Source organism: Maylandia zebra, linkage group LG12 (assembly GCF_041146795.1).
Source record: "Maylandia zebra isolate NMK-2024a linkage group LG12, Mzebra_GT3a, whole genome shotgun sequence".
NCBI lineage: Eukaryota > Metazoa > Chordata > Actinopteri > Cichliformes > Cichlidae > Maylandia > Maylandia zebra.
In genome coordinates this window covers 25,298,502-25,319,239 of record NC_135178.1, presented here as the reverse complement: position 1 = coordinate 25,319,239, position 20,738 = coordinate 25,298,502, and the positions used below count along the sequence as shown (strand labels likewise).

Here is a 20,738-nt window from a genome sequence, read left to right as displayed (position 1 = left end):
TTGTCCCGCTTTGTTGCTTAAAATAGCTCTGATTAAGACCACACTTTGCTACAACGTCAGCAAATCACGCAGACTACATAACCAGGTATGAGCTCATATCCTGTCTGGGGCACTTTTTCTATAGCAGTGTAAAAGAGGGGAGGATAAAAGCAGATGGAGAGAGAAAGAGAGACTGTGGTTGTAAACCGCAGACACTAGGATGCTTACCGACCACCCTGATCAGCTTACTTAATTAGAATAGTTTTTTTAAAGGCCCAAACATTCATCACCTTGAATTTACTTTAATATCCAAGTTTTGCTTAACTTATAAGGCTACTAGATGCAATCAGCTGTATCTATAAAGATGTCATACGCAGCCTAAAGAATGTAGAGAAAATATGAAACTATGACTTCTGGGGAATGCCCAAGGGCACGAAATGTGATCAACCACACAAGTGGAGAGGAAAGACAAGGACGACAAACACAGTAGCCTTGAAGATCGAGCAATATTACGAGAGCAAAGAGAGTAACAGAAAGTCGGGGGATGAAAAGAGAAGCAGTGAAGGGTAAAGATGTGACAGAAGCAGGACACATCTGATTTTCAGAACACAAGGATTACAAAAAAAAGGGGGGGAGACTAAGCTAATAAAAGGAGAATAAATATGGAAATGGAGCACGGGGAACAGATCTAAGGACAGACACAAGCTGAGGGTGAAGAGGAAATAAATACATGAAGGGTTATTATCTATAGCGTCCAAAACAATAAATCTGTCATCCTGTGGCTTCGTGACCACCCATCAGCCTCCAGACCTCCACTACTAACCCTGCATAAAAACATAAATACACACAGGTCTAGTGTAAGTTGGAGAGGCTAAGGACCACCTGAAACATCCTGGAAAAAAACAAAGATGCAACAGAGCAGCCTATTGACTGATGATGATGTCAGTTAGAGGGGATATCCCTAGTATGGTCCTTTCAGTCACACAGGCTCGGCCTTGTGAGTTCAAGAAGAAAAACAAAGGAAGAAAGAAAAAAAGAAACAAGGGGAAAAAAGCACCAAGGTTAAATTATGTGAAAAAGAATTGGAATAACAATTTTGGAAAAAATCTCAGGAAATAGCTGTTTGGAATGGAAAAGTGAATGGAGGCAAAAAGAGGTGGTGAGTTTCTGAGTTTTGGAAACAGGATGAGGGAAGGGAGGGAACAGAAAAAGTAAAGAATAGTCGAGGGCAAATTAATGGACAACGAATAAGGAGGAGAGTGTAAGGAAAAAGGGGTTTAAGGAGATGCTTAGTAAAGAGGCTGAAGTCTTCTTTGAAACTCTGTGTTAGTCTTTTTATTTGCTTTAATATAGCTATTTTAATGTTTCCTGCTTAAAAAGACAACAACACCACACAATTACATCATTTTTTAAGCACCATGCATATGCGAGTCATAACTCCTGCAGGCCCGTGCTGGAAGCAGTTATGTGGGGGCACAAAGGAGGGATGACAAGTGATTGAACAAAGTTTAAAGCTGGAGTCTTTAATTCAGAAAGAATTCGTATGTGGAGGATCTCCACAGAAAAGATTAAGAAAGAGCGAGGGGGTTTCGAAATGTGGAGTGTGCCATTAATCATGCAACCCTGAAACACTTTGCCTGTAGAAACCAAAACAGAAGCAGCAGGTTGAAGTTAAAAAAACAAGTGCTTGATTGTCGCTTTGCTGTGGGAAATCTTTGATGTTTCTTCACAAGTTTTTACATGGCCGTCCATAGATTGGTCTGCGTACACCTAGATTAAATGACAGTAAAAAATACTCCGCTGAAACCAAATAACTGCTATAATATTCTTTTACATTAACAGCGGATCATACTGTATGACTACAGTATCCACTTGTGTAAATCCCAACCTTTCAGTTCCCCTCTGCAGCTTTTCGGCATTATTCTGCTAATTGTTGAAGAAATCAAGAAACTAGATCTTCTGCAAAAGAACTACCAACCATTAGTGAGCAAACAACTTTACTCAAATAACTTTGTTTTGCAACTTGTGAAAGTAAAAAAGGAACTACAGAGAAGCAGTGTGACATTTCTGTGTTGACAGGTTGTTTCTGCTGCTCCTAGGTGGTCAACCAATCAAATGTTATAAGTTTAAAAAAGCTGTAATAAAAGACCTTTGATGGAAATTGGAGTAAACTGGTGAAAGCGGTTTATTAAAACATGTGCAGACAAGCATGGAAATATAGTACATAACTCAAAAGCTGAGATTGTTCAGTTCTAACAAGACTGAAAGTCAATATTTGGTATGACCACCTTTATTCTTTAATGCAACCTGAACTCTTAGTCAGGATTTCTTCTCATTTCTTTAAGTAGTCATCAGGAATAGTTCCCCAGGCGTCTTGAATGAGGGCTCTGGAGGCCAATCCATGACTGATAGTGGTTCATTGAGTGTTTTTGCTATGTCAGGATTATGTTTGGGATCATTGCTGAAACATTAAGCAGTTCCCAATCACATGCTTTACAGATGGTATTGCATGGTGGATCAAAATTGGACAGTACTTTTCTGCATTCACAATTCCATCAATTTTCAAATGCAGCCCTAAACAATGACAGATGATATTTAACTGTTGTATTTAGTTTTTAGGCCACCTCTTTTTCTTTTTTTTTTTTTAAATGTTCAGGTACAAGGACTGGACTGCAAATGAGTGAAAAAGCAGCCAGTGTCCAAAGACAAACTGTAAAAAGACCTTCAGAAAACCTGGAGAACGACTGCTCTTAAAAAACATAAAAGACAGTCTTCTTCTTGTAACCAAAATATAAAGAAATGAGGAGTGGCTCAAGACTTTAGCACAGTACTATATAGTGCTTTTCTTCACTCACTGGCCAGTCAAAGAATTAACAGTTACACTAACAAACAAATCTTTTGACCGTGAAAGGAAACTGGAGGATCCACAAGCAAACATGAAAACGACTAGCAGAGTATAAATTCTTCATCATCAACTCGCTGTACAACTAACAAACACCTCACAGTTTACTTCTACAGGGAGTGCAGAATTATTAGGCAAGTTGTATTTTTGAGGAATAATGTTATTATTGAACAACAACCATGTTCTCAATGAACCCAAAAAACTCATTAATATCAAAGCTGAATGTTTTTGGAAGTAGTTTTTAGTTTTAGCTATTTTAGGGGGGTATATGTGTGTGCAGGTGACTATTACTGTGCATAATTATTAGGCAACTTAACAAAAAACAAATATATACCCATTTCAATTATTTATTTTTACCAGTGACACCAATATAACATCTCCACATTCACAAATATACATTTCTGACATTCAAAAACAAAACAAAAACAAATCAGCGACCAATATAGCCACCTTTCTTTGCAAGGACACTCAAAAGCCTGCCATCCATGGATCCTGTCAGTGTTTTGATCTGTTCACCATCAACATTGCGTGCAGCAGCAACCACAGCCTCCCAGACACTGTTCAGAGAGGTGCACTGTTTTCCCTCCTTGTAAATCTCACATTTGATGATGGACCACAGGTTCTCAATGGGGTTCAGATCAGGTGAACAAGGAGGCCATGTCATTAGTTTTTCTTCTTTTATACCCTTTCTTGCCAGCCACGCTGTGGAGTACTTGGACGCGTGTGATGGAGCATTGTCCTGCATGAAAATCATGTTTTTCTTGAAGGATGCAGACTTCTTCCTGTACCACTGCTTGAAGAAGGTGTCTTCCAGAAACTGGCAGTAGGACTGGGAGTTGAGCTTGACTCCATCCTCAACCCGAAAAGGCCCCACAAGCTCATCTCTGATGATACCAGCCCAAACCAGTACTCCACCTCCACCTTGCGGGCGTCTGAGTCGGACTGGAGCTCTCTGCCCTTTACCAATCCAGCCACGGGCCCATCCATCTGGCCCATCAAGACTCACTCTCATTTCATCAGTCCATAAAACCTTAGAAAAATCAGTCTTGAGATATTTCTTGGCCCAGTCTTGACGTTTCAGCTTGTGTGTCTTGTTCAGTGGTGGTCGTCTTTCAGCCTTTCTTACCTTGGCCATGTCTCTGAGTATTGCACACCTTGTGCTTTTGGGCACTCCAGTGATGTTGCAGCTCTGAAATATGGCCAAACTGGTGGCAAGTGGCATCTTGGCAGCTGCACGCTTGACTTTTCTCAGTTCATGGGCAGTTATTTTGCGCCTTGGTTTTTCCACACGCTTCTTGCGACCCTGTTGAGTATTTTGAATGAAACGCTTGATTGTTCGATGATCACGCTTCAGAAGCTTTGCAATTTTGAGACTGCTGCATCCCTCTGCAAGATATCTCACTATTTTTGACTTTTCTGAGCCTGTCAAGTCCTTCTTTTGACCCATTTTGCCAAACGAAAGGACGTTGCCTAATAATTATGCACACCTGATATAGGGTGTTGATGTCATTAGACCACACCCCTTCTCATTACAGAGATGCACATCACCTAATATGCTTAATTGGTAGTAGGCTTTCGAGCCTATACAGCTTGGAGTAAGACAACATGCATGAAGAGGATGATGTGGACAAAATACTCATTTGCCTAATAATTCTGCACTCCCTGTATTAATTTTAAACCTGTAGTCCTGTTCACTAGTATTTTTTCTCTCGTTCCAGCATTTCTTTATAATCTACTCCTTGCAACCTCTTAACAAAAACATAGATGTCATTACCTGGCCATTCCCAGACTTGAGAACCCTGCTGGGACAATGAGAACATCAAGTCGGGGAAAGGGGTGCACCCCCAGAACAGCATGGGCTGCAGCCAAACATTGAGGCAACAGCTTAAGGACTCCCATCTGCAAAAGGGAAACAAACCAAAAGCAAAGAAATGTTATTATAGCTCACATATTTAAATGATAAGGATTTTTTTTAACCGCTCCCCATGGAAATACAGTCTAATATGTTTACCAGGGTGCCAAGAGATGGTAGTTGAAAACCTCTGACACAGTGACACAAACGTCAACTGATGCCGTCTCCTTTAATCATACAAAATTTAATTAGCACAACTCTCAGTGGCTCTTTGTCAGAACCCACCTGGGCCTTTTGCAGAAGGCAGGCAGGGCTAAATACACGGTGTGGAATCACCCGCTGGGACCAAGCCGACCGCTCAGTAAATCGGCAAGGGTAGTCGCCATGGGAACAAGAAATGCCGTCATCCACCATGCCTGAATAATCAGTTACAGAGAGTCCCTCATCCTCAAGGGAAGAGTAACAGAATGCAGAGTCTACGCAGGTAGTCTGGTCCCTGCTGTAGAAGAAAACAGGAAAGAAAAGTTTAACCAAAGGCTAATAACAACATTTTTTAAATTTCCATTTTTTTTCTTTTTGACTACATGGACCTTGAAATACTGAACCATCCATGGCACAGTGTGCACTGTCTCACTGAAATGAAAGGAGTGGAAATATGGAAATGACAGTATACATCACAAACCACAATGAGCCCAAAAATATCTAAGTGCCGACATGCAATCACATTCACTCTAATCCAATATCCAGCACTAAGTCTGTCCTCGGCATCAGAACCGTTCCAAGGGTTTCAAGCAACAGCCAAGTTTCCTTCAAGCCATTCACTGAAAATAAAGGCCCTCCTTGTAGTTGGGGAATCATGGGGCCTGCAGCAGGCTATGGTGGGCTGCTGCTGGAGGACAACCATGAGGGGGAGGAGGAGAATTACTGGAAACCACTGGCAGACTTGCCAACCTGCTGGCCGGCAAAAGGGAGACCCCAGATCGACCGTGCCCTGCACAGAGGAAACCAGCCCTTTCGAAATGCTCCAACCTGCGTTTTATATCCTGTATGTCTATAAAATTTATGTAAGCCTCAGTTTTTCTATCCAACAATAATTTCTGCTGGGCACTGAACCTAATGTAATATGGTGAAAGCCTTTATGCATTTGTCATAAAAAAGCTGATTGAGTGCTGCACACTATTCATCACCCTAATTTCACCTGCACCATTGTTGGTGAAGTGTAAGGAAAGTTTGACCATAGAATGTGGAATGGCCAGACTTAGGTTAATAACAGTCTGGAGAAGAGGTCCTACTAGAAGGAAAGAACACAGGAAAAACTAATAAAATACCTGCCAGTCTGGAGAGGAGAGCCCTTTACTACTTCACTTGAAGAACTTCCAAGTCTAGACACACGCTCAGCCTCAGTCCACTGCCCATACTCAGGCCCAAGTTTGGCAGTCTTGCCACAGTCTGTCCCGTCCCTCACCCCTTTTTCCAGCTCTGGGGGGATTTCTGCTGTGACTTGTTGCCAGTGACCCACTGCCAAAGTGAAGGTGGAAGCGGGCATGGGCATTGTAACATAGTAATTCCACGTTAAGAAATCTGCAGAGAAAATGCCAAAGAAGTGCCAGAGAGAGAAAATAAAAATGTCAAAGGTACAGAAGTAGTAAAGAGTTTAGACGACTGGCAGCATGGAGAAAGAAACAGAAGAAAAATCTGAACTGAAATGCCATTTTGCTTTTACTACACTGTCCAATCTGATGTGTTTATCTTTGACATTTTATTTCTTTCTAGTCCCACCCATCGGTACAGAGTGACACAATTCTCATGTCCACCTTTCAGATGATGTGAAAGTTATTAAAATCTTGAAAGGCAGCCAGAGAATTATCTCAGTCTGGAAACTGTTACTTCTATTATAAGTAAACTCACAGTACTTTGCAAAAATATTGAGCCATATTTCTTTATTTTGTTTCCAAGAAAAGAGACATTCTTCTAATTTTTTTAAATAGTCATAAGTAATAGTTCTCCAGTCTTTCTGAATGTCTTTCAAAGGTTGTTTGAATACTGGCTGCTTTTTCGCACATTTCCTAATTTCCAGTCCTTGAACCTCACTATTTCAGAGGAATGCTTTTTTGTTTACGCCACTTAACACTGACCTATGAATCATTCAAGAATAAAAAAAGCACCAAACTCAAGGAATGAATCAATGTTATGTCTACACAACAGACAACCTACCAAGAACCCAATTTTAAATTGTATTTTTAGACTCTTTGTTACCAGCAGCTTGTTGCAAAACCACATAATTTGTTCCACTTTATTTAGTTGAAGCTAGGAAAAAGATGAAGAGTATCTGAAAGTCATATCCTTAATAACTAGGAAAAAGAAAAAAACCCCAACAAAGACCTGACGCGGGATCTGAGACTCATCATAAGGCTGTTAAGAAAGGGCAACAGGAAGAAAGGGCTGATGTATGCTAAGTTACAAATTGTAAAGGAAGTCAGGAGAGAGGTCTTGACAGCCATCTGTAAAACACAGTGGAGGCTCTGTCATGGTTTGCCACTCCATTTCAGCCAGTGATGTTGGGGATCCTGATAATGAATGCAGTACAACCATCAGATTTCGATCCACCATCCAATACCATCTGGAAAGAATCTGATTGGCAACAGCTTCATTTTTCAGCATGGCAATGATCCCAAACACACTGCTAATGCAGTAAAAGCATACAAAGGAGAGAAAAACATACAATGGAACACCATCAGCCATGGATGGAATCCCCAGAGCCCGGACCTCAACATTACTGAAGCAGCGTTGGATCATCTCAATGGAGAACGGATTAAAAAAAAGGCACACATCCAAAGAAAAGCTTTGAATGTCATTCAAGAACTATTCCTGAAGACTCCTTAAAGAAATTACAAGAAAGATTGCCCAAGAGAGTTCAGGCTGTGATAAAGAATAAAGAGGTGGTCATACCAAATATTGATTTCAGTCTCATTAGAATTGCACAAACTCTGTTTTTCCCTTATATACCGTATTTACATTTATGTTTACACATTTTCCCATTAATAACTACATCTACTTCTTTTGTGAGCTTTTGCACAGCATATCCTTTATTGTAAACCTTCTCTGTTCTCACTGGTTTGTTTGGAACAGATGCTGACATCATACATATTTGAATTACTGACCCAATCTGAAATGTGGAGCTCTAAAAGGTTTGTATTTGTATTTATTGAAAAATGTTCTCTACTGATTCCAATAAAATACAAAGACCTTTTTCAGTGCAGTTCGTACTCCTCAACAATGCTCTCTTTTCTCGAAGCACTGATATTGATGTTGTTGTTTTTTAAAAAGCATTAGGCTGATTTTTTTCTGTTTATTTGTTTATGTTTTTATTTATTCCTATTTTTTGTGCCTGGCAGACAAAAAATAAATAAATACATAGCTAAGCCATTTTAAAAGCTTCACTGTCACACTATCTGAAGACTTAGCCAGCTCAAACTGGAGGTGACACGCAGATAAACGTGGGCAATCGGTAAATGTTATCTTATTTGGGAATTAGGCTGATAATGGCTGGTACCAGCTTTCAGCCGATACTTTGGTGCACACGTACCCTTTTTATTTAACCCAACAAATCCAATCTCTCAAACACATCAATAGTCCATGCTCCCATAATAGCTTTTAGCTTCAACACTGGACACTACAGACCCATTTATTCCAAGTAATGAAATCTAATACCAATCTCTTCTTTTCAGTTTAGTAGTCAATAAATTTGTGTAATATTCAAAAGTTTACAAATGTACACACACACACACACATATATATATATATATATATATATATATATATATATATATATATATATATATATCCGATTACCACGGGGACCACCGTTACCTTCACCCTCCACATCCTCTCGAGCTCTTCTCTGAGCCCTTGGTATTTCTCCAGCTTCTCGTGTTCCTTCTTCCTGATGTTGCTGTCATTCGGAACCGCTACATCGATCACTACGGCCATCTTCTTCTGTTTGTCTACCACCACTATGTCCGGTTGGTTAGCCACCACCATTTTGTCCGTCTGTATCTGGAAGTCCCACAGGATCTTAGCTCGGTCATTCTCCACCACCCTTGGGGGCATCTCCCATTTTGACCTCGGGACTTCCAGGTTATACTCGGCACAGATGTTCCTGTACACTATGCCGGCCACTTGGTTATGGCGTTCCATGTATGCCTTGCCTGCTAGCATCTTGCACCCTGCTGTTATGTGCTGGATTGTCTCTGGGGCATCTTTACACAGCCTGCACCTGGGGTCTTGCCTGGTGTGATAGACCCCAGCCTCTATGGATCTTGTGCTCAGAGCTTGTTCTTGTGCTGCCATGATTAGTGCCTCTGTGCTGTCTTTCAGTCCAGCTTTGTCCAGCCACTGGTAGGATTTCTGGATATCAGCCACCTCCTCTATCTGCCGGTGGTACATACCGTGCAGGGGCCTGTCCTTCCATGATGGTTCCTCGTCTCCCTCCTCTTTCTTGGGTTTCTGCTGCCTGAGGTATTCACTGAGCACTCGGTCAGTTGGGGCCATCTTCCTAATGTATTCTTGGATGTTCGTTGTCTCATCCTGGACTGTGGTGCTGACACTCACCAGTCCCCGGCCCCCTTCCTTCCGCTTAGCGTACAGCCTCAGGGTGCTGGATTTGGGGTGAAACCCTCCATGCATGGTAAGGAGCTTTCTTGTCTTTATGTCAGTGGTCCCCGTGGTAATCGGAGCACTAGGTGCGGTGACTCCCAAGCTAGGCGAGTGGCTCCAGCAGATCCCAGGAACAACATCGGAGATCTCTGTCCAGAAGAGCGCAGTCCTGGGAACAGCTAAGATACTGCGCAGGACCCTCAAGCTCCCAGGCCTCTGGTAGAGGACCCGAGCTTGAAGGATAAACCGCCCGCAGGGGCGTGCTGGGTGGTTTTTTTTTTTTATATAAAACAAAGAAATACATATACAATTGAGGTTTTTGAAAAGCTTACGTGTGTCCCCATCTTCAGCAGGTACTGCCTGCTCCTCCCCACTCATCAAAACCACGCACTCACTGGGGGCCCGTACTGTTGCCTGCCATGTTGACATGGCAACAGGCGGCTCCTGGCAGGGGAAGAGGGCTCGGTTGTTGATGGGAGAACCGGCGGTGTAGACACACACCCTGGAAGGGTAAACAATGGTAAACTATAAACAACCCTCACTTCAATGCCCAAATGCACATAGAAACACAGACATAAGTAAGGCATACCCCACACAGGAGAGAATAAAATAGCCCGAGGTGTGTTTTTGTGAATGAATTAATTTGTATTATATTATTCTGACATAGCACACTCGGTATCTTACACAGTAACTTTGAACAGAGCAGATTTTATGCCAGTTGCCAGTTGTTGCTTTTTTTAAATAATGTGCCAATCTTTAATGGAATAATTCAGATGATTTGCATCCTGAAACAAACCTGTTGTCCTGATCTTTGGTCCACCGCACTGAACCTCCTGCTGGTTTCGTCTCATAACAGATCCTGAGAGCACAAGGGAACTCCTGAGGTGATGTGACTCCATTTTTCCTCACCTGTAGACTCCATCGGTCTCTATGGAACTGCAGTGTGCTTCCATCCTGAGCACCGGGGGCACGGCCACACAGTGAAAAGAGCTGATGCTGCTGCCTCCACTGGCTGGAGGGCATGGAGATGAGGTTCTGAATAAAAGCTGCCTGTGGCTTCCTTGAAACATCCCCTGACTTTTTAGATGTTACCTCTGGAAAGCGGCTTAACATGGCTGCCACAGAGGTGACGTCCACCTCTTCGACCTTTGACACGTCAAGATCACAGCAGTCCAACACTAAGGTGAACTCACCACCACTTGTAGTGTGCCACAGACTTGAAGACTGAATACTTTCTGCATCACCACACATCTTCACCACCTTTGTTGTAGTCGTTTCAAGCTCTTTTTTACCATCCTCCAGAGCATCCACCTCCTTGTATTTGGATGTAAAACCATCCTGACTTCCTCCAGCCTCAGTCCTCACTCCCGAACGAGGCTCCAGGAACAGAACAATACTACCACTGATGACCTTACTGTCAAAGTGAACAGTAAGGTCCAGGACATAATGCCTGACCAGTATGTGGTTAGTATTCGCTCGAAGCGGAAGGTCATTCGTGTCAGGGTTTAGGTCCCCATCTGGGTCCATGTTACACCAAGGACATCAAAGTTGAGTATAAGATAGCTGAAACAGAGGAAACAGAAAAAAAACTAACCCACACTGACTGAGAATCTGAGGAAAAAATCTAACTCATTTTTGTCTGTGCATAAACCATGATGTGAATACACCATCATGGTGACTGCAGGCTACAGCTGCATTTAACTCCAATGAACTCTACACATGCCCACATTCCACAATGAAACGACTTTCAAACAGGAAAACAATTTCATGATCCAATTTTGATGTGTGTTAACAAAGCAGTACAAGTAAAAAAAAAAAACTCAACACACAGACAGTAACAGCTAACTATCTGCAGAAACCTATATTAAAGCTCTCCTGCTTTTATTTTTCCTGTCAGTCCTTCTATTTAGCCTGCTTGGGGCTGGAGGGAGGCTTGGCACGACAGAGGTGCAATTACTATTTACAGTGAGAAACCCTCAGAGCTTATTCAGTGCAGTTTATAAAATTATGAGCACTGAGAAACATGATATCTTGAGCAACAGGATGGAGAAAAACATATCTTCCATAACTGTAAAAGATTGGACAACAACAGCCAACTCTGATCTATGTGACCACTCTTTTATTAAGCTCGTGCAGCTTGTTAATAAAATTAGTGTCTGTTTACTGTTACCAAGGAAAGAAAACTTGAGTGTTGCTCTAAGGGTATAGGAATTATGTAGCAGTGGGCGGAAGTGAATGCCAGATAGCTGTCACACAGTTAAAAGTGATTAAGTCGTGTTCTTGGAGGCAGAGCAGGGCTTGCAGGCAAGTCACAATACTGCTCAACTTCGACCAGGATTTTCCTTTCTTTTAATCACAGGCTAAAGTGTGAGAAAACATAAAACAGAAACTTTCGGTCAGCACAGGAAACGAAGGTCTTCACCTCAGTGTTTCCAAACGCCGCACGACGTAAATGAACATCTGAAGTTTTAAAATTCACTAAAGTGTGAAGCTGGCTGACTGACATGAAGGAGTTCGGCTAACTTGCCATCACAGGTCTCTGTCATTAAACAGTCTGCGGTTCAACCGCAGCGACGGTGTCGCCACAAATAACCGGCTTCGCTGTGGATAACAGCGTATTTACTAATATTTGTACAAAACAGCTGGTAACATACCGCTGAGCATCACAAGCTCTCGTTTGTTCTACAACAAAGCTGTATCCGTCCTGTGCGAGTCGAGCGTTGATGTCGTCACATTAGTGCGACGGCAGCGGATTGTAGTCCTTCACCTGAATCCTCCCCGCTCTCTCGAGCGCTGCACGTTATTTATTTTTTATGATAACTACGGAAGTAACGATTAAAATGCTTTTTTAGAATTAATATATACATTCTGATATATGATATCAAAAAGAATGAATGAGAACGAGAAAGTAGAGAAGTACCAGGTGCAAGAACAGCTGGAGCGGATGTGAAAAGTCCACAGTCACCTTTCTTCCCCATTCTGATGCTCGCTTTAAACTTAAGCAGATTGTGTTGACCATGTCTGCATGTCTAAATGCGTACAGTTGCTGCTATGTGACTGGCTAATTCAATAATTAGTATCAGGCAGATGAAACTGTATACCTAATAAAGTTGCCAGTGTGTGTAATTTTACTTCCTGTTCAGTTTTAGCTTCAGTTAAATTGCAACCTGGGGATACTCTTCAATGTAATTATTGCATTTATTTGTTTCTTTATTTTTTTGTCTACTTCTAAACATTTAGTTTTATTTAGTCCCCTATTTGTTCTATTTTTATTTTATTTTGAGACAAAGGACGCCAAAAAAAAGCTAAGACTCTTAACAGGAACCTTAAAAAAACAAAAACAAACTTTAAATAGTCTACTTATTAGTAATACATGTATTTTTGCATTTTAATTCAGTTATATTAAAATGTGATTGGACACAGTGGTGACATATATTAATTTTTATTCAGGTTCTTCAACAGCATTGCAAGTATGACAATTGGAAGAAAAAGATCTACATTAAAACAAAAAATATGTACGAACATAAAGGATAACCATGAAACATTAACTCATTCTCAGTGGGTGTATCCCATGAATACATCTTACAGCGCTAATGTGGCACACGTTTTAAAAAATAGGTATACATTTTTATCAATGCTCACAGCTGATGCATACTGCATAGCTATCATTTTATTTAGCCACCCCACAAAAACAACAACAACAACAACAAAACAAATCACCCAGCAGCTAATAAATAAGATATGTACCTAGAAACAAATATTTCCATGAGCATTAATCACATTGACAAACATGTACACCCATTTTTTGAAACTCCAGGCGCATTTACATCACTGCAATACAGAATGACCTGCAACATAACATCATTTAGATGAAATGTTTCATGATGTCACATAAAATCAAGTTGTCACAATTTAATATTCCAAGCAGTAATAAAATTTCTTCACTGGAATGTGTTCTCACATACTGAGTAAACATAATTTGCAAAGTAAATCCGTGTGGAGTGACTTTTTACATTATTGCATTTCTGCTGAAGTTCCTCACCTACTCCTCACTCACAGTAAATACATAAGGAATTGAATTTGGCACTGTGTGTATTGCAGGAAGCGCGGTCTACTTACAGAGAGCAACTGAAACTGTTGGAACATACGCTGAGATTGTACAGTAAACTCAGTCACTGAATCCCACCAACTGAATAATATACTTCCAATTAGTATCATTATTGCTGTTATTTTATCTAAAAATACATTTCCATAAAATACAACACAAAATAGTTTTAACAACTTTGTAAACATCTTGTTATTATCTGAAGTAATATTTCAAATATATCCACAATGCACACTTTATGTGTATTCCACGTGTGTTTTAGAGCCTTAAAAGCCTTTCTGTCGCCTATGAAACTCTTAATAAGTTAAACTTTTCTGTTAGCTACATATCCAGGTACATGGCTGGCCTCAACTGTTAACACATGAATCTGTACCTATTTTTCAGTGCACAAAAATCCATCTACACTCACACTGGAACATGTCATGCATAAGACGCCCAGAGTGGAATTTCAGAGGCCCTTTAGCACATAACAGAATCATTTATCATCACTGAGTACAAAGTGACTTCAGTATGGCACCAAAAGCTTCTAATCTAAACACAATCTAAATAAACACACATTCGTTCAGACATTCACATACATCTATATACATGTACATACACAGAACACGAGGATTATTGGTACACACACACACACACACACACACACACACACACACACACACACACACACACACACACACACACACACACACACACACCAGGCCTGGGATTAGTAAGGACCTAAGAGAGCTAGTTTACTGACCCAGAGGAAGTGTTTGCAGCATTTTGAGGACTTGAAGTTATCCAAAAATGGAAATTAACACAGCAACTGAAGATTTTACAGTGAAATGCTCAATAAGCTACACTTTGCCGGTGATTCCCACCCCACCATCCATTTTTGTATGTGCTCACTCGCCTTTCCCTCCTCTGACAAACAGCCTGACATCATAAAAGTGAACACGCAGCCAACATTAATACACATTGCCAGATCACTGAGAAACCGCGAGTCTTCCATTGTTGACACGGCGTACTGCTCCTGCTGTTCCTTTTCTTGTCCCCCCCTCTCTTCTTTCATCTTATCTTCTCTTTTTCTCTCACTTGTGTGACAGCCTCCTCATCCTGTCTGAAGCACTCAGGAGTTTTCCTCCTGAGTTCTGCGGAAACTTAGACGTTTGAAGGAATCCCTGCGAGAAGACAGCGGACGAGGGAGGGGAAACAGAAACAAAAGATAATGAATGATTATGAGGAAGAAGAGGTGGAACAGTCATGGTGAGTAGGCGAAGGTGCGTAGATGTAAGGTAATCATTTACTTCCCACAACCTAAAAACACCCTGAATCTTAACCATAAATTTCTACCAGATAACAGTGAGAGCAGCAGATATTTTTTCCACAACACCAACTAGCTAGTGTTCTTTTACCGAGGCTCGGGTGTTAGACACTGTCACATATAAGATAATTACATGAAAGATATAACAGTTATCACAACTTGTAATATTTTTTTCCCTCTCTTTTTAAAAACTATGGAGATAAATCGATGCATCTGTGGTTACGTGTATAGCAGTAAACAAAACCAGCAACAGCACGGTTATATTTATATATTCTAGTTTAATAGCTTCCTAATATTAAGTAACCCTACTGAAATCATATCCACATTGTATCTAAAAATAAATAGAAATTGCCAGTTATAATTAAAGGCAAAACCAAAATGCATTAATGCATTCTTTCAAACGGGGGTGACTCTTCTGGTTGCAAAAAAAAAAAAAAACCCCGATCGTGACCCATGCTGCTCGCTTCATATTTGACCCGTGGAACCCCTTTTGGGTGGAGTGCATCATCTCAGTGGTTAGTGTTGTAGTAAAACAGGTGATAAACAGTTTGACTGTGATTAATAATGCTACAGTCATACTGGGAAACAGTGGTTGGAGACCCCAACAGTTTCAATTTAATTGCAACGAACGCAGTTTTGTTCACTGCAGTCACCGTGCAACCATCGATTTTTCCTAGCTACAAAGAAGGTTGTGGCCTTACAGTATTTTCACTGTAATGTGACTAAGCCACAAGACTATTGTTTGAGCATGAAGTGTCCTTGGTTTGTCAGTCAAAGCCATCCTCACTCATGATGTCTGATTTAGAAAAAACGTAATCAATTCATTCTCTCTTCCCCTTTGGTTCAGTGATGACACAGCCTGATAAAATGATCAATGTGTGTTTCTCACCTCCGTTTCCCTTGTCAAAGCCGTCTGGTGCGGTGGCTCTGTTTACCTGTTCTCCAGCCGAGGCCTGATGATGGGTTTATAGAGTTCGGGAATCTTCCTCTCGAGCATTGGCCTTAGGTTCTCTCTCAGGCGGTTGTAGTTCTTCTTCAGCTCCTGCTGGTACTCCTTCTGATCTGATGCAATCAGGTGCTTATTCTTCTCCACTGCTTCACCGCACCTGCAGGACAGAAAGTGACATGTAAGTTCATTGGCTGTAATGAAAAAAAGAATCGAGTTTTCCCCTCAAGCTTTTTGTTTTTTTAAATTATTATCATCATTATACAGTAACCTCAAGAAGAGCTTCAAAAATATGAAACGAAACAATCTTTTTACAAGTCACTGTGCTTGTGTATGCTAAGCACCGTCCTGTAACTGCTTGACCAGAATTTGAATCCTTTGCAAACCAGAACTCTAAATAAGCTCAAATTTATACTCTACTGCAGGGACCACCTATTTGGCTTTGTCAAGTAACGCTGCTAGAATGTGAGCTACGATGCAAACGATCCAGAAGTCTGATTTAAATCACAGTAGCAGCAGAAGCAAGAACTCTAAACCCCTCTTTTCTCATGTGCCGGGAAGGGGACAATGTTCTGTTATAATGGGGGGGGGGGGAAACAATGGGTCTAAGTTGAAGTGCAAGTAGAGGGCAAGTCTGGGTTGCACCCACAGTACTCTATCATGATATGTATAATGGCCAACATACAGGGCAGTCTGCAGGAAATCAAGGGAAGGGGATGATTGCAAACACATGTTTATCTTTTAGCCTTTAATGAAGTTAATATGGAAGCTGCAATGTCGTGTAACAGTATACAGTAAATAAGCAGGGTAATGAGCATTAATGACAGTTCACAAGAGTGCAGGATTTTCTGGTGGTGTATAGCTCTTTATCTGAATGCTTGGCTTATTTAGACAGCTCTTCAGATGAGCATTTGGCATCTTCATTTTGTTTTATGATTTGCAAAGTGAGCGCCGTTTGTGAAAAAAAAAAAAAAAAAGAAAAAAAGAAAAAATGCTTGGCTGTTTAGGTTTCTGAATTGAAAGCAAAAAACAAAAAAACAAAACAAAACAAGAAAAACCTATGGGCTTCTTTAACCATTACTGCGTGTACAGGATCTAAATCTATAAATGCAGGATGGGACTAGACAGCAACAACACCAGAGCATGTGGCAGAGTGGGACATCAGCAAATCCAGGAAACAACAAATCCCCCGAAACCTCTCTTTAAATTTTTAGCTCCACAGAACTCATTTAAAAATACTTTGAAGTTCATGTAGCTACATAATACAACACTAAATATTACAAGATGACCAGCTTAGAAAAATAATGCTTTCCTAAGTGGATTTATTAGAATGCCACTGCTGAGAAAATTGGCGTTCCGTGAGTCCTGTTTACCTGGATTTAGGAAAGAAAATAAACCTTTCTGAAATTACAGCAAATCTGTTTGTAACATTTAAGGCAGGTGGAAAGTAATATGAAGGTTACAAAATGAAAGACACCATTTTTTGGAAGCAAACAACAAATAACCATGAGATGAAAGCAAACAAACTCAAGCACACGCACCAATACTTTGCAACGTGCAGATATGACACAATCTCGGCACAAAATTATCATGACTCACTGCAGCGTGTAGGGCATGATGGTTCAAATTATGTCGTGATCATTGAAAATATTTTAAAACTATTGGTGATAATGAATCTAGAGTTAGCTAGAAGAATAACAGCTTAGTGGAAATAGTCTCAATATGTAAATAATATATAATTATTCACATTACTCCTACTTCTTTGCTTCATTTAAACTGTGATCTGGTTGGAAATGTAGTTGTGATTATCACTTCAGTCTCTTCATCTTGACTGACAGGCTGTTTAAACAGCAGGATATCTCTCACTCTCGCTTCTTTGTGGCGCACTTTTATCTTCCTACGCAGGCAACAATAGAGGCATATAGATCCTGGAGAAGACTTTCACTCTTTCCAAGTCACATCTCACAAATACATTCCATTTCCTACTAAGAAAATCTCTTTGACATGTTGTTATTTACTTCAATCTCTTGAGTCAGTGCCCATTGTTCACCACCATTTATTCACCCTTTGTCACTAGGTGGTGATTCTTTGATAGCGTCTTACCTCATTATAAATTCTTTGAAACACAGGCGCAGTTTGTTGTGGTGACGGAAGAGCTTTGGGTCCGCTGGGATCTCATTCAAGAAGACCTGGGCCACCTCCAACGGGCCCTACAAACAGGGGGCGGAGATACAAGGCAATCAGCAAAAACAAAGAAGCAGAGAGATGAAGAAAGAGAAAGCAAAGAGGGGCTGGAGGAAGGAAAGAGAGGAAGCGTTTTGACAGCAAGTGAACAAAGGAGGAATAAGAAAGCCCCTCATTCATACTGGGGGAAATGACCAACTACCTGAATGGCTAAACGCAGCTAAGAGCTACGATTCTGAACTGAAAACACGAGGAAGCCATCAGGAAAGGAGCTGCTGTGATTACCTCCTGTATAGCTAATGTCACTGCTAACCCTGCATACATTCTCCATTTGGCTCCCATTTGCCCAGTATGAGATCTTGTTATCCTAACTTATATTCATCATAAAACCGCAGCGCGCTCGCACAGTATCTGCAGTTAAACAGCTCTGATTAGAATCATAAATGCACTGGGCCCGGGCCTCAGCCCTGTGCCTGAGCTGCCGACCCGCACACAGAAACCCGGCCTCTTGTACTGATTACAGTCAAGAGTTATATGTTTACTGAGCTGCAGAGCATTAGCGTTATGTATACAACCATCAGGTTGGAGCAAGGGACCTGTCAGATTAGACACTGGAAGATAAAGAGTAAGGCGAGCAGAGACGCTAGAGCTTGCTTCGTCATTACACCGACATTCACCATGCTGGCAGGACCTGGAAGCTATCAGATCAAAGAGACCTCCGGTGCAGCACGCCATGCAGCGGATACATGAAAGGAAGAGGGGCCCTGAATTGACGTTTTAACTAAATCAGGAGAAAAGCAAAGGAAGGATTAGGGTTGCGGATGGGGTGAGGGCTTTGATGTGTGATCACTGCCATGTCTCCCACCTGCACTCCTTGACTACAATGGAAACTGTAAATGTGGTAGCATAAATAGGAGGTAAATCACTCTGTTATTTTCCCCATCACATTATGCATGATAGAAAGTGTCATTTAAGAAGAACAGCTGTCATTTGGTTAAGCGCAATCATTTCTGCTATAACAGGAGAAGACACACAGTAGTGCAAAATGGCATCGCTGCCTTTATTTACCGAACGGCCCCAAATGCTCATTACCTGGTTAACAGTGGCTCCCACAGAGCCCTGTAGCAGCATCTGTAACATCTTAGCATCGGGTTGTTCTCTGTGTGTGGCAACCGCGAGCTCTCTGGTCTTCTTCTGCATGTCCTCTATGGCCACCTCGATAGGCGTCAAGTCAAACTGGAAATACAAGACGAGTAAATATAGCCAACGGGTATTGCTGCAGCTGTGATAGCTGCTGTTATAGCTGCTAGGTGTTCCACACCAGGTGTATTCAGCACTTACCTCCTCTTTCTGAATGACATTGATGCGGGTCTTGACATAGGGGAAAGCATGCATGGTGGTGAGGATGGTCTTTCTCTTGTACTGTTCATTGAGTTCACCCCGAGGTCGCCCACTCTTGGTGAAGGGTGTGGTGTACATGAAGCGCCGCAGGTTAAAGTTCTTTTCAAAGTTTGTCAGTCGGTCTTTCATCTCATAGTCGTCAAAGAAGGGTTCCACATAAGTGATCTGGATATACGCCTAGAGAGGAATGGTAGTGTTTTCTTAAGTTATTATTCATGAAAATAGCATCTTATCGTGATTAAGGAACGTGTGCCTTTAGCTGCGTTTTATTGTCTGTTTTTATATCTAATAAAGTAAACTCTGGTATGTGTCCAAAGAATCCATAATTTCTCGCTGATAGTCTACGTGCAGTGCATTCTGGTTGCATTGTGCTGCTGTTTAAAACACAGGGAATTGAGTTCCCACTTGTCATTTGCATAAATTTGGGCCAGTTTATGCAAATCAGATCTGTCCAGCTTGAGTCGATGCCTCTGAAAACTCCAGATGAATCTTTAATCTACACATTGTTGATCTCAAATGAAGACAATTCAACAACTGACTGGCTTTTCTAGGACCTCGAACGTTTTCAGTGTTTGTAATTCCTTGAACTATTTTAATAACATAAGAGAAAGGTTGCAAATGAGCAGTCATGCTAGTTTCCGGGCTGCTTGGCTGCAGGAGAGGAACCTGTCATTCATCTATCACGACGCTTTCTGTCTCGCCTAGCAATTTTAGAAAGTGGAGCAAACCCTCGAGTGCAGAAACGCTGCTATAGACATACCACTGCAGTTTTAGAGTTTTGGAGAAACAATATTGTAGAAATACACAGTGCAGTGTCCTTACAGGTGTCACAACTACAAGCCTGGCAAAAAATGCCCTCAGGGGAGATTTTTGCTACTAAAATTAGTATTTGATCATTTAGAGATTAACATTTACCAGTTGATTGTTTGGCATAACAGTTACTCACCTTATTGGGGTTGAGCTGTTTTCTGTCCACTGGCGTAGAGTCCTTAATCATCACCAGTGTGTCATCTCCAAAGCACTGACTGTAGAAGTTCTAGGAGTGCAAGAAATTGTGTCGTTAATATACAGTACAGTTCATAATATATGGTCTTTAAAAAGTGCAGAATCATTTTTACTCAAATACAAATTGCGATTGGTGGCTACTCCTTAAAGAATAAAAAGCATTAAAAGAACACTCGAAAGCATGAAATACACTAAACGTGAACTGATTCACTAATTTGACTCAAGTGCAGCTGACAATGCATCCACTACTTTCTTTTTTTTCCTCTTTTCACCTTTTAGCATGCAAATGATAGCTTTCAGGCGCTCTAAATGTCATCAAAACTGAAGTACAATTTGTGAATCTTTCACTCTGTCGTTCTGCTCACTTAAAGCCTCAAGCGTCAGATCTCACCAGTCCAGCCA

At 41.1% G+C, this 20,738-nt stretch overlaps 2 protein-coding genes across 8 annotated transcripts in view; both read right to left on the bottom strand.

Moving 5' to 3' along the window:
• The window catches only part of aopep (aminopeptidase O (putative)), a 91,779-nt gene extending 79,645 nt beyond the window's left edge, over positions 1–12,134 (bottom strand). For all 4 annotated transcript variants that reach the window (XM_012918026.3, XM_012918027.3, XM_076890945.1 and 1 more), the window contains exons 1-6: positions 12,044–12,134; positions 10,186–10,952; positions 9,722–9,891; positions 6,062–6,314; positions 5,019–5,232; positions 4,656–4,780 (exon numbers count right to left, since the gene is read on the bottom strand). In XM_012918026.3, the coding sequence (XP_012773480.2) occupies positions 4,656–4,780; positions 5,019–5,232; positions 6,062–6,314; positions 9,722–9,891; positions 10,186–10,916 (1,493 nt within the window). In that variant the 5' untranslated portion in view covers positions 10,917–10,952; positions 12,044–12,134. The remainder of the gene's footprint in view (positions 1–4,655; positions 4,781–5,018; positions 5,233–6,061; positions 6,315–9,721; positions 9,892–10,185; positions 10,953–12,043) is intronic.
• Positions 12,135–12,815: 681 nt separating this feature from the next.
• dock8 (dedicator of cytokinesis 8) overlaps positions 12,816–20,738 on the bottom strand; it is a 55,149-nt gene continuing 47,226 nt past the window's right edge. For 3 of the 4 annotated variants that reach the window (XM_012918023.5, XM_004547205.6, XM_012918025.3), the window contains 6 exons: positions 20,278–20,367; positions 19,272–19,508; positions 19,023–19,166; positions 17,850–17,956; positions 15,736–15,906; positions 12,816–14,657 (listed from right to left, as the gene is read on the bottom strand). In XM_012918023.5, coding sequence (XP_012773477.3) covers positions 14,606–14,657; positions 15,736–15,906; positions 17,850–17,956; positions 19,023–19,166; positions 19,272–19,508; positions 20,278–20,367 — 801 coding nt within the window. In that variant the 3' untranslated portion in view covers positions 12,816–14,605. Of the gene's footprint in view, positions 14,658–15,689; positions 15,907–17,849; positions 17,957–19,022; positions 19,167–19,271; positions 19,509–20,277; positions 20,368–20,738 lie in introns of all 4 variants that reach the window. The other variant, XM_012918024.5, reaches the window with a different exon arrangement.